Consider the following 13,092-nt stretch of genomic DNA (forward strand, 5'->3'; position numbering starts at 1 on the left):
TTGCTAGACTTCTTCTGGGTCCTTTTTGTATATATGCCCTTGATGGCTAGTAGGATTCAAGATTCAAGATTGCCATTGTCTGTATTCAAGTGTAAGGAGAACAAAATGATTGTTACTCCAGATCTGATGCACCACAAAAAAGCCTACAAAAATATAACCTCAATAATAATAAAAAGGTACACACAATAAATAGAAATACATCAGACAGCTTATGTACTTAGAGTGATTGTATGTCCATAAAGTGACACCAGGCTGTACATAAGGTGACTGACAGGAAATAACAAAGTAATGGTGGAGGTGTTTTGAATACCCATTGTAGAGCCTCCCTGTCCACCACAGTCCAGTTTCCATACCAAGCAGTGATCCAGCCTGTTAAGATGCTGTCAACTGCGCATCTGTAGAATGATGTGAACATGGATGTGCAAAGTCCAGCTCTCTTCAGCCTCCTCAGAAAATAGAGGCATTGGGGAACTTTTTTGATTTTTTTAGGATGTACTCTAGGACCAAGAGGTTGAAACAAGTAAAAATATTTTTTTCTTTCTGCTAGATTATGTATTGCATTGAACTGCTGCTGCTAAGTTAACAAATTTCACGTCACATGCTGGTGATAATAAACCTGATTCTGATTCTACTGTGCTGCTGAGGTAAAGAGAGGTGTGAGTGGTGTGAGTTCTCCCGAAGGTCAAACCCATCTCCTTTGTCTTGTTGGCATTAAGGAAGCAGTTATGTATCTGGCACCAGGACTCAGGCTCTTGCACCTGCTGTCTGTAAGCCATCTCATTATTGTTGGTGATGAGCCCCACTACTGTCGTGTCATCGGCGAACGTGACGATGTGATTGCTCTGGTGTTTGGCCATGCGATGCAGTCATGTGTGAGTAGAGTGTGCAGCAGTGGGCTCAGCACACGGCCCTGGGTGGCACTTGTGCTGAAGATAATGGGGATGGAGAAGCAGTCATGCATCCCGACTGTTTGAGGTTTGTTGTTAGGAAGTCCAACACTCAATTGCACAGTGGTGTATTTGGACCAAGGAGTAGGAGTTTGTTCACCAAGGCCTGTGGGACAATAGTGTTGAATGCCGAAATGAAATCCAGAAGCAGCATTTTGGCATAAGTGTCCTTGTTTTCTTGTTTGTGTTAGGGCTAGATGCACGACAGATGCAATGGCATCTGTTACAGAGCAGTTCTATGGGTAAGCATATTGATGAGTGCCCAATGTGGCACGAATGGAGTTTTTGATATGTGCTGTTATCAGCTGTTCAAAGCACTTCATGATGATTGGTGTCAGTGCCACTGGGCAGTAGTCATTTAGTTCTGCAGGTGTAGCATGTGCGTACAACAGCCTGGATGAGTGAAGTGTTGAAGATGTCCTTGAAGACATCAGTGAGCTGGTGTACACACTCCCTGAGTGTTCGGCCTGGCACGCTGTCTGGCCCAGCCACCTTATTGAGGGCGGGGGGGGGGGGGGCGGTTGACTCTATAAAGAGTCCTTCTCATGTCTGATACTTTTACAGAGAGTGGCTGCTCAGCTGTGGTGGGGTAGGGGAAGCATTTTTTAAGCTGGCGTTGTGTTTCATGCTGCAATGCATAAAAGTTGTTTAGAGCATCAGAGAGGGGGGCGTCACTGATGCAGTCGACACTGTTTTTGTTTGCATTGTCTGTAATGTCCTTATTCACTATCACAGATGCCAGGAATCATTGTCAGACAGGTGTTCCTGAAGTTTCTTTACGTAGGCGGTCTTTGCCCTGTGTGGCTAAGCACAGTTACAATGCCATATTCGAGTTTGCGGACAATACCACTGCCATAGGCCAAATCAGAAGAGGTAACAAATCAGCCTATAGGAGGGAGATTGAAAATCTGGATGAGTGGTGCCAGAACAACGGCCTCTTATTCAATATCAGCAGGACCAGGGAGCTGATTATTGACTTCAGCAGGAGGAAACCAGAGGTCCATAAGCCAGTCCTCGTCAGAGGAGCAGAGGTGAAGAAGATTGGCAGCTTTAAATTCCTCATTTTAGAGGACCTGTCCTGAGGCTTGCACGTTCTGTGAGTGCAGTTACAAAGAAAGCACAGCAGCGCCTCTACTTCCTTAGGAGTTTACAAAGATTCAGTATGACTTATAAAACTTTGACAAAATTCTGTAGATGTGCAATGCAGAGTATATTGACTGGTTGCATCACAGCCTGCTGTGGAAACACTAGTGCTCTGGAGCAGAAAATCCTACAAAAAGTAGTTTATGCAGGCCAGTCCATCATGGGTAAAGGCCTCCATTGAGCACATCTACATGAAACGTTGGTGCAGGAAAGCAGCATCCATCATCAGGGAGCCCCCCAACCCACCCAGGTCATGCTGTCTTCTCACTGCTGCCATCAAGAAGAAGTTACAAGAACCTCAGGACTCCCACCACCAGAGGTACAGGAGCAGTTATTGCCCCTCAACCATCAGGCTCTTACACCAATAGGGATAACTTTACTCAACTTCACTTGCCCCATCATTTAAATGTTCCCACAACCAAGGGACTCACTTTCAAAGACTCTTCCTCTCAAGTTCTTAATATTCATTGCCTATGTATTTATTATTATATTTCTTTCTTTTGTATTTGCACACTATTGAATGCCCAAGCTGGTGCAGTCTTTCAGTAATTTGGCTATTATTCTATTATGGATTTATTGAGTATGCCCACAAGAAAATGAATCACAAGATTGCATGGTGACATATATGTAGTTTGATAATTAATTTATTTTGAACTTTAATGCCTAAGGTGAGGTTTCGCCTAGCTGTGAAAATATGCAAGGCAAAAGAAATTTTTTAGTTACCATTTGCAAATCCCATTTCTAACAGCTCTAATGATCCAATAATGACTAAAAGTTGGTCACCTTGGTTTATAAGAATATCAAGTTGGTTATCACAAATAAATAGCTATGCATGTCTGTCACATTTTGTCCCTGCAGGATTTGCAGTTAAGTAAACAGAGATATGAAGTGGAGCGTCAGCATCAGCAGGCTGCCCTCTGCCATCTACGCAAGTGCCTTGATCTGACACATTGCTTGCCAACATCGTCATTCAGGTGAAGTGAGGAGCTTCACGTTCACTGAGCAAAGGTGAAACCTTAGTGGTGAAATGTGTGCTCTGAGTTTAAACTGTTCATTTCAAAGAGATTGATTACCTTCCATTTGTACCATTATCATTTGTTTCAAGGATACAGTATGGAGGTTTTCAAATTATCTTCAAAATGAAGCTCTCCAGGAGACTCCTATTGCCAAACAGCTCAGCTTGCATGCTTAGTCTGCTCAGCCAAGCTTGATCCAAAGCTACTATAGCTTTATCAGTGATACACCAAGGGTTAAAATGCAAAGCAGGATGTAGACACCTGGAAGCTTCAGGTGTTATATTAAATGATGCAGTAAAGGCCACACTAAATAAATGAATAAATAGTTTTAGTGCCTTTATGTATTAAATGGAAATAATATTTTTGTTTTGGTTAAATTTTAGCAGCGGAAAATGCATCTTTGTGAGTTTGTATCAGAAGGACAATGAGCCCAAAACCCAATTATGTGAAATAATTTGAACATGCAAGCTTCTAAACAAATTATTATAAACTATTCATTTTATTTATAGCCTCAATAGATTTTAAGGGTAAAGTCATAAGCATTTAACAGTCACCAAATTCCTCCCTTTAACGAAAGAGTTAACTTACTTTAGGTTATTTTCTTTGTTGAAATAAAGTGATGAATCTGAAATAAATGCTTTCAGAACTCGTACTCACTGTATTCTTTAATGTAATTTTCTTTTAATGCTACCCTTTGCCCAGCATGTGGTGCTTCGTACTTTTGATATTTATATATATTCACATTAAACAGTCTTTTGATTTGTATATTTATAGCATTGTTCAGTGATCATAAAGTTAAAAGTATATTTTGATGTTTTGCAGCAGGTTTGCTTTTAATCCAGTTGTTGGTAATTAAAAGGTACAGATTTACAATGAAATAAATAGCTAAATAGAGAGCTAGGGACTGAATTTTGTAAAGGAATAGATCTGTTATTTTTATTTTGTGGCATAAATAATGTAAATGTTAAGGAAAAATTACCTTTTACAACACAACACCACTTTAAATATAAGAAATTACTTTAAGTAATCTTTCTATATTTTGTTGTATTGAAGCTACTTATAGCAGAAATTTTGCAGTGACAGATTAATGAAACTGGCCTCACTCTGAATAAGGATCATAAAAGCCTTTATTTCCAAGCATCATGATGATTTTAGCATGCAATGCCATATAAATTTTTCTCAGTTTCCAATAAAGGTGAAAATTCAAGTGAATTCTAGTTAGTTGAAAATAGTCTAAAATAATTTTAATTGCAGGAGTTATAACTGTAATCTTTACAAGAGTTGTTATATACAATCTGATGCATTTTTGTGCAATGAAATATTTTTGTTCAAAATACTAGCCTTGTGCTATTAAAACTTTGCTTCCATTAAGCATTTTGTAGCAGTTACTAAAAAGATAGCTTTAGATAGCTTTAGACTATTTTTAGTAGTTCCTCAAATAAATTATCAGAAAAAAATTTGCAATTGTGACTGTTTTCTTGAAGTCCTCTGACTAAGTTGCTTTTCATTCATTCATTATGTTAAACACTGGCCAAATGAACAAACCAACTGTCGCATTCTTAGATAAGATTAGCCTAGTTGTTTGTTAGCAAAGCCTAGGTTTTACCACAGCAGTTGTTTTCAAAATGTAGCAGGTATTTATTACTTTAAGTCATGATTTTAAATGTTTATTCATTTTGTCTGCTGTGACTAAAATAAGCATTTGTTAATAAAAATTTTGTATGCCTCAAGCTTCTTTTAAATCGGAACTCTTAGTGTGATGTATATTCAAAACGTAGTATTTATAATTCAGATGTGCACATAATCCATGTGTATAAAATTATGTGCATCCACAGTGCACACACCAGTTTCAAATTATGTATTTGACAGGAATTCAGTGCATCACTAGCCTTACATCCTTTCTCAATCTTCCAAATTCTTCACTGTTCAATTTTAATCAGCATGAAAACAAATGCTTTTCTTCATCACCTGTCTTTAAGAGATTAAACACTACCGTTTAACACCCACTTAAATCAATGATAGCTGTCAAAGCTGCCGACATTCAGTGTTCAATCCTGTGCCTTGATATTGCATGTAAATTAGCAGACATCCCACCTCTCCCGGAACTTCCGGGAGTCTCCCGCATATTAATAGTGGCTCCCTGATGCCCGCAATTTATATACAATATCACAGAAATCAATTTTTTGAGAGCGAGCGAGAGAAAAGCAAGAGAGAGCGCGAGAGCAACCACGAGAGAGAGCGTGTGCGCGCGAGAGAGAGAGAGAGAGCAAGCGAGAGCAACCACGAGAGAGAGAGCGAGAGAGAAAGCAAGAAAGAGCGCACAAGCGAGAGCGAAGGCAAGCGAGTGAGACAGAAAGCAAGCGAGAGCGCTTGAGAGCGTGCGAGCGACCACGAGATAGAGAGAGAGAGAGAGCGCACCATTGCAGAGTGTTCCAAAAAAAATAAAACGTACGTCACCCCAGGCTACACTAAAGTGTACCCCTGCCTAATAGGGGTCAAAATAATGACAGTGTTGCTCGCTGCACTGTTTGCAACAGTGACTTTTCTATTGCCCATGGTGGGTTAAGACTGTAAAAGACATGTTGAGGTGAGTTTAACAGGTGTCATTCATTCATTAGCATAGCTAACGTTATTTAAACTAGTTGGTCAGCTGCTAAGGAGCTACTCTATTGCAGACGACCCACCTCTCCCGGAAGTCTCCCTCAAATTGATGATGCTACCTCCCTGAAATGAGTTTTTGCAGGGTGGGATGTCTGAATTAGTATATACAGTACAGGTTACAGTGGATTTCAATTACTGTAATTGGGCCTTCGGTTAATTGGAGCTGTTGATTATTTGTGACAACTCTTAAAGAACAAAGAATTAATTGAGAAAATAGCTGGGATTTCCTTTCGCAAACACGAGGAATTCTGCAGATGCTGGAAATTCAAGCAACACACATCAAAGTTGCTGGTGAACGCAGCAGGCCAGGCAGCATCTCTAGGAAGAGGTACAGTCGACATTTCGGGCTGAGACCCTTCATCAGGACTAACTGAAGGAAGAGTTAGTAAGAGATTTGAAAGTGGGAGGGGGAGGGATGGAGCCAAGAGCTGGACAGTTGACTGGCAAAAGGGATATGAGAGGATCATGGGACAGGAGGCCCAGGGAGAAGGAAAAGGGGAGGGGGGGAGAAAAAACCCAGAGGATGGGCAAGGGGTATAGTCAGAGGGACAGAGGGAGAAAAAGGAGAGAGAGAGAAAGAATGTGTGTATATAAATAAATAACGGATGGGATACGAGGGGGAGGTAGGGCATTAGCGGAAGTTAGAGAAGTCAATGTTCATGCCATCAGGTTGGAAGCTACCCAGACGGAATATAAGGTGTTGTTCCTCCAACCTGAGTGTGGCTTCATCTTTACAGTAGAGGAGGCTGTGGATAGACACATCAGAATGGGAACGGGGCGTGGAATTAAAATGTGTGGCCACTGGGAGACCCTGCTTTCTCTGGCGGACAGAGCGTAGGTGTTCAGCAAAACGATCTCCCAGTCTGCATCGGGTCTCGCCAATATATAGAAGGCCACATCGGGAGCACCGGACACAGTATATCACCCCAGCCGACTCACAGGTGAAGTGTCGCCTCACCTGGAAGGACTGTCTGGGGCCCTGAATGGTGGTAAGGGAGGAAGTGTAAGGGCATGTGTAGCACTTGTTCCGCTTACAAGGATAAGTGCCAGGAGGGAGATCAGTGGGGAGGGATGGGGGGGACGAATGGACAAGGGAGTTGCATAGGGAGCGATCCCTGCAGAAAGCAGGGGAGTGGGGAGGGAAAGATGTGCCTAGTGGTGGGATCCCGTTGGAGGTGGCGGATGTTATGGAGAATAATATGTTGAACCCGGAGGCTGGTAGGGTGGTAGGTGAGGACCAGAGGAACCCTATTCCTAGTGGGGTGGTGGGAGGATGGAGTGAGAGCAGATGTGCGTGAAATGGGGGAGATGCGTTTGAGAGCAGAGTTGATGGTGGAGGAAGGGAAGCCCCTTTCTTTAAAAAAGGAGGGCACCTCCCTTGTCCTGGAATGAAAAGCCTCATCCTGAGAGCAGATGTGGCAGAGACGGAGGAATTGCGAGAAGGGGATGGCATTTTTGCAAGAGACAGGGTGAGAAGAGGAATAGTCCAGATAGCTGTGGGATTTCCTTTGTTTATTTGGGACACTATGCCGCTTAACTGGAGGAGCAAACTGTTGCCGAGCAGTTTCTAACTAGCATCAGTCATGTAAACTTGCATGGTCATTAGACACAACACCATACTTGAAGTGAACAGTTTTTAAATAGCATCAGGTGCATATATTTGTGTTCAAAAAGTAACGATCTTTGTCACTACTACTACTGCTACTATGTCAACTCAGGCCTGGGGGGCCGGCGTCGGGCATGATGACAGACTCTCTATTTCTCCCTCTCCCTCATCAGTGTGTTCAGTTCATCTATGTTATTATGTTTGTCACTAATAATTGGTGAGAAATAAACAGTAAGACAATTCAGACACAAGGAAATCTGCAGATGCTGGAATTTCAAGCAACACACAAAAGTTGCCGGTGAATGCAGCAGGCCAACTCAGAACAGTTTTGCTCACTACAATTTGAAGAGTTCAGGATTAGAGATGCCAGAAATGGCTGAGAGTGAAAATAAAACAATTTTTATGACTTCAGCAAGTTAGAAACTATGAAGAATTTGAAGGTATCTACCTTCATGTTGAATGTTACAATGAAAAAGAAGATTTGGAGAGTGCATTCATTGACAGCATTGTATGAAGGCAGTTCTTTAACTACACCAGGTATCTCTGCTGATTTTGTTCATTTACAGTCAATCAAAAGAACATGGCAGCATACACGAAATCAATTTCTTCATCAATAACTATTAGGAAATCATACACAGTTTAATGGTACTGCAGTAGAATTGGTAGTATTCTAATTTGTTCTGTATTTCATTTATATACATAATTTGTTACTAGGTTTTCTTTTTCATACCATTTTGACTATTTCCATAAAACCGGCCAATTAGGCCAGCCACTTAATTGGGCCAAAATTTCCTTGTGTCTGAATTAACTGGAATCCACTGCATTCCATACAACCCTAATTTATTCTGCAGTTGTTTCAGATATTTCAGTTTCCCCACTGAACTCATGGCTGCATACCTCAGTTCCACTCTATCCCTCTTGGTTCAGTCCCTTTCTACCGATATCCGTGAAACTTCACATGTTCTTGATCTCCTTAACAACTTTCAATACCCTGACCCTCATCGCCTCATTTTCAACATGGATGTCCAGTTCCAATACACTTCTAACTCCCGTCAAGAGACGTCTCTTTCTCCACAAAAGACCCAACCAATTCCCCTCCACTGCTACCCTCCTCCATCTGGTAGAATTGGTCCTCATCCTCAACAATTTCTCCTTCAGATCCTCCCACTTCCTCTAATCTCAAGAGGTAGCCATGGGCTCCCACATGAGCCCCAGCTATGCCTGCCCCTTCCCTGGTAATGCTCCTCTACTCTTTCTGCACAATGTTAACAGCTGCATTGGTGCTGCTTCATGCACCTATGCTGAGCTCATCAATTTAATTAACTTTGCCTCCAACTTCCACCCTGTCCTTAAATTCACTTGGTCCATTTCTGACACCTCTCTCCCCTTTCTCAATCTTTCAGTCTCCTTCTCTGGAGAAGAACTGTCTACCACCATGTTTTATAAACCTACCAGTTCCCACGGCTATCTTGACTACACCTCTTCCCATCCTGTCTCCCTGTAAAAATGCTATTCCCTTTTCTCAGCTCTTTCGTCTCTGTTGCAAATGTTTCCAGGATGAGGATGTCCTCCTTCTTCAAAGAACAGGGCTTCCTTTCCTCCAGCATTGATGCTGCTCTCACCCGCACCTCCTCCATTTCCTGGACATCCGCGTTCATCCCATTTTGCCAACACCTTAACAGGGATATTCATCTTTGTCCTCACCTATCATCCCATGAGCCTCCGCATCCAACACATTATTCTCTGCAACTTGTGCTATCTTCAATGGGATCCTACCCAAAAATGCATCTTTACCTTCTCTCTGCTTTCCACTGGGATCCATTTGTCCCTCCCACTAATCTGCCTTGTGGCACATATTTCCGAAAGTGACATAAATGCTATACCTGCCAGTTTACCTCCTCCATTACCTCCATTCAGGGCCCCAGGCAGTCCTTCCTGGTCAGCCAACACTTCACCTGCGAATTTGTTGGGGTCATCTATTGTATCCAGAGTTCCTGTTGGCCTCCTCCCTGTTGGTGTGATCTGAGGTAAATTGGGGGGGGGGGGGGGGCTTTGTCAAGCATCTCCACTCCATTTGCCAAAAGCAGAGTTTTCTGGTGGCCAACCATTTTAATTATTGTCCCCATTCCCGTTCCAACATGTCTGTCCACGGCCTCCTCTCATGCAATGATGAGGCCACTGTCAGGGTGAAGGAGCAACACCTCATATACTAGGTAGCATCCACCCTGATAGCATGAATGTCGATTTCTCCTTTCGTATAATTTTACTCCCTCCTCCTTCCCTCTTCTTCTATTCCCTACTCTGTCCCCTTACCTCTTCTGCATATGACCGTTTCTCCCACAGTCCACTCCTCTCCTATCACATTCTGTCTTCTCTATTCCTTTACCTTTTCCACTGATCTGACTTCACCCGTCACCTTCCAACTAGTCCTCCCTCCCCTTCCCCCATTTTTTCTGCCATCGTCCCCCATCCTTCCCAGTCCTGAAGGGCCTCAGCCCAAAAACTGTTTATTCATTTCCATAGATGCTGCTTGACTTGCTGAATTCCTCTAGAATTTTGTGTGTGTTGCACTGTCGTTTCAAATAATTCAACTTGAACTTTTATGAGAAAATAACTCAGTCTTCATTATTCCCCATCCATTATTACCTGTCCTCTTCCAAACAAGAAAAATCATTCTCAATGTCTTTAAGTCCAGAAAACATTGGTATTGTACCTACTGACGTGCAACACTCTCCTGGTAGCATTGTAACCTCTGTATTAGATGGATATTGGTTTGTCTCCCTCCGGAGGTTTGAACACCTAATCTAGATTCAATGTACTAGTCATGGGAGGAGCTACATTTTGGTCGAAATGTTAAATCAAGCCCTAGTTCTTTCAGATGAATGTAAAAGACTACATGGCAAAACAAAGAGGAACAGGGAAGATTTCACTTGCCCCATGGCAAATACTTATTCTACAAACAAAATCAGTAAACCATTTTGTGTCAAAAACAGTTGTATGGCACATGATTCATATGTGAATTGAGGTACAGCATTGACTACTGAATGACATTACTGTGCATAAATTGTCCATTACCTGACTTTGGATAGCATGCTTTGAGTATGTGCGTGTGTATGATGAGCAATGTTGCCATAGTGATGACAACTTTCATACCCATGCAGTTGGTGTTGCAGCTGCAAATTGATCGCACACACATAATAAAGAAATAGCATGGCACATTTACAGAAAAGAGGCCCTAACAGGAGAAAGCAGGCCTACTTAAAGGGCCCGTACTTAATTAGATCACTATTAAGGATTCTCTTATAGCCGCTGTTGATAGATTCAGTTTCACACAACAATAAGGTAGATTTTTTTCCACATTGTGATGAAGGAACACAACCTAAAACATAAACTGTTTATTCCTCTCCGTAGATGCTGTCTGACCTGCTGAGTTCCTCCTCCATTTTGTATGCGTGTTTCTTTCCATTATTCATAAGAGAGCTTCTATACTTTTGGAGGGTGGGGAATGTACACATTTTATTGAATTCCAAAACCAAAACACAAAAGCACGCTAAAAATCCTTACATAACAATGTCATCATGTTCAGACCAGCCACTTAAAGTGAAATCCAAACTCAGTGTCAGTGGTTGTGAATTATGTATATTTCTCCCAATCACATTATCCTACACAGGGCCCCCCAGGATTCACTAAAACTGGCGTTGTGAGCCTGTCTGGAGCTCAGATGAGCTGCCCAGCTCGTGTCCTGTGTTCTACAGGGGAAGGAACTGCAAGTGCCTCTGGCTCGTCTAGAGGTACTTTGACATGCTCGTGGTCATGTTGTGATGCCAGGGGCATGACAGAGGAATACTCCAAATCTTGGTGGGCCAGTTTTAGGCAATTTACCGAAATATGTTCAGGTTTACCCCTCTTATTTATGATAAAAGTCTTTTCTTCCCGTTCCAAAACATGGAAAAGGCCATCATACGGGGGTGTAGGGGGATGCTGGTACACGTCATGGCAGATGAAAATCTAGGTGGAATGTAGGTCAACAGGAGTCGAAGGGGGCCGTATGCCAAGATTGGAGGTAGGAATAAGTGAAAAGGAATTGAATTTACTGAGGGTGGAACATTGTTGTGAGACCAACCAGTTGGTCACGACATTAGGAACGAAATCACCTGGCACACATAACGGCTGATCATATACCAACTCAGCCAGGGATGACTGCAGGTCCTGTTTTGGGGCAATTCTGAGCCCCCGCAGGACCCATGGGAGACGATCATGCCAGCCCTCATCAGTCAGGGAAGCCGTCAGAGCAGCCTTTAAGAAACGGTGAAACCACTTGCATAGGCCATTGTATGGTGTGGTGTGATGTAACCTAATGTGAAGGTTCTTGGCCATCGCAGCCCAGAGGTCTCAAATGAGTTAGAGATTGCAGTCAAAGGTAGGTATCTAATTAGTCAGGGTATCAAGGGATATGGGGAGGAAGCCAGAAATTGGAACTAGATGGGAGAATAGTTTAGCTCATGGTGGAGTGGCGGAGCAGCCTCGATGGGCCGAATGGCCTACCTCTGCTCCTTTGTCTTGTCTTGTGAAAGGAAATATCGGGTGGGAAACCAAACCGAGCTACCCAGGTGCTGATGAACGCCCAAACCATGTCTGCGGCCGTTTTCAATGCTAGAGGGACAACCTCTGGCCTACTGGTGATACGGTCCATCATGTTAAGAAGGTGTGTGAAACTGTGGGAGGGAGGGGAAAGAGCAACAAGACCCACATTGACGTGGTCAAATCATCACTCAGGGACTTCAAAAGGTGCCAATGGCGCCTGAACATGGTAGTTAATTTTTGCCCGCTGGCACACCATACAGACTGCAGTAACTTGATCGGCTCCCATGCCAGTTTAGTCAACCCCAATGTGCACAGCCTCAACGGCCGGCCGTGAGAGGCAATCAGCCATGCCATTATTTTTCCCCTTGATAATGGTTTAGGCTCACTGTGAACTTGGATACATAGGCCAGGTGGCGTTTCTGCAATGCAGACCAAGGATCTGATATTTTGGCCATCGCACGCACGAGGGGTTTGTAGTCAATGAACGCTGTGAAATGGCGACCTTCTGAAAGAAAACAAAAATGGCAGACAGCCAGATAGAGACCGAGGAGCTCACGGTCAAATGTGCTGTGCTTCCTTTCAGAGGGACTGAGCTGCCGGCTGAAGAAGGTGAGCGGCTGCCACACGCCTCCGACCAATTGTTCGTGCGCGGCACCCACAGCATTGTCTGAACCCTCAGCAGTAATGGCTACGGGTGTGTTGGGGAGCAGTGTGCCAGTAGCCCCATGTTAGAAAGAGCTCCTATGGTATCATTAAATGCCCTGGTCATGTCCTCTGACCACACAAGCACTTAATTAGAGGTATTGCCTTTAAGCGCACTAAACAGGGGACCATGAGTTCAGCAGCCCACAGAATGAAATGGTGATTGAAATTCACCATACCTAAAAACTTGTGTAGATTTTCAGTGGTGTTTGGCGGTAGGAAATCTGTAATAGCAGCTACCTTTGATGAGAGGGTGTTCACACTTTCTGTGAAGATGTGATGGCCAGGAAAGGCAATGGTCGACAACCCAAACTGAATAATCAACTATCGTGGAGAATGTGGGACACATTCAATAGCTCTGGAATCATCCTAGAGCATCGGGGTCACCAATGTAAGCTTTCGCAAATAAAACAAAGTGAGATGTTTTATGTGC

General features: G+C 43.1%; 1 protein-coding gene across 1 annotated transcript in view; it reads left to right on the forward strand.

The window, feature by feature from the left end:
- Positions 1-4,820, forward strand: part of LOC134357727 (genetic suppressor element 1-like) — a 277,583-nt gene extending 272,763 nt beyond the window's left edge. The window contains exon 15 of the mRNA XM_063069351.1: positions 2,949-4,820. Within this exon, the coding sequence (XP_062925421.1) occupies positions 2,949-3,068 (120 nt within the window). The 3' untranslated portion in view covers positions 3,069-4,820. The remainder of the gene's footprint in view (positions 1-2,948) is intronic.
- The last annotated feature ends 8,272 nt before the right edge of the window (positions 4,821-13,092 follow it).

Source organism: Mobula hypostoma, chromosome 17, assembly GCF_963921235.1.
Source record: "Mobula hypostoma chromosome 17, sMobHyp1.1, whole genome shotgun sequence".
In the NCBI taxonomy this organism is placed as follows: domain Eukaryota; kingdom Metazoa; phylum Chordata; class Chondrichthyes; order Myliobatiformes; family Myliobatidae; genus Mobula; species Mobula hypostoma.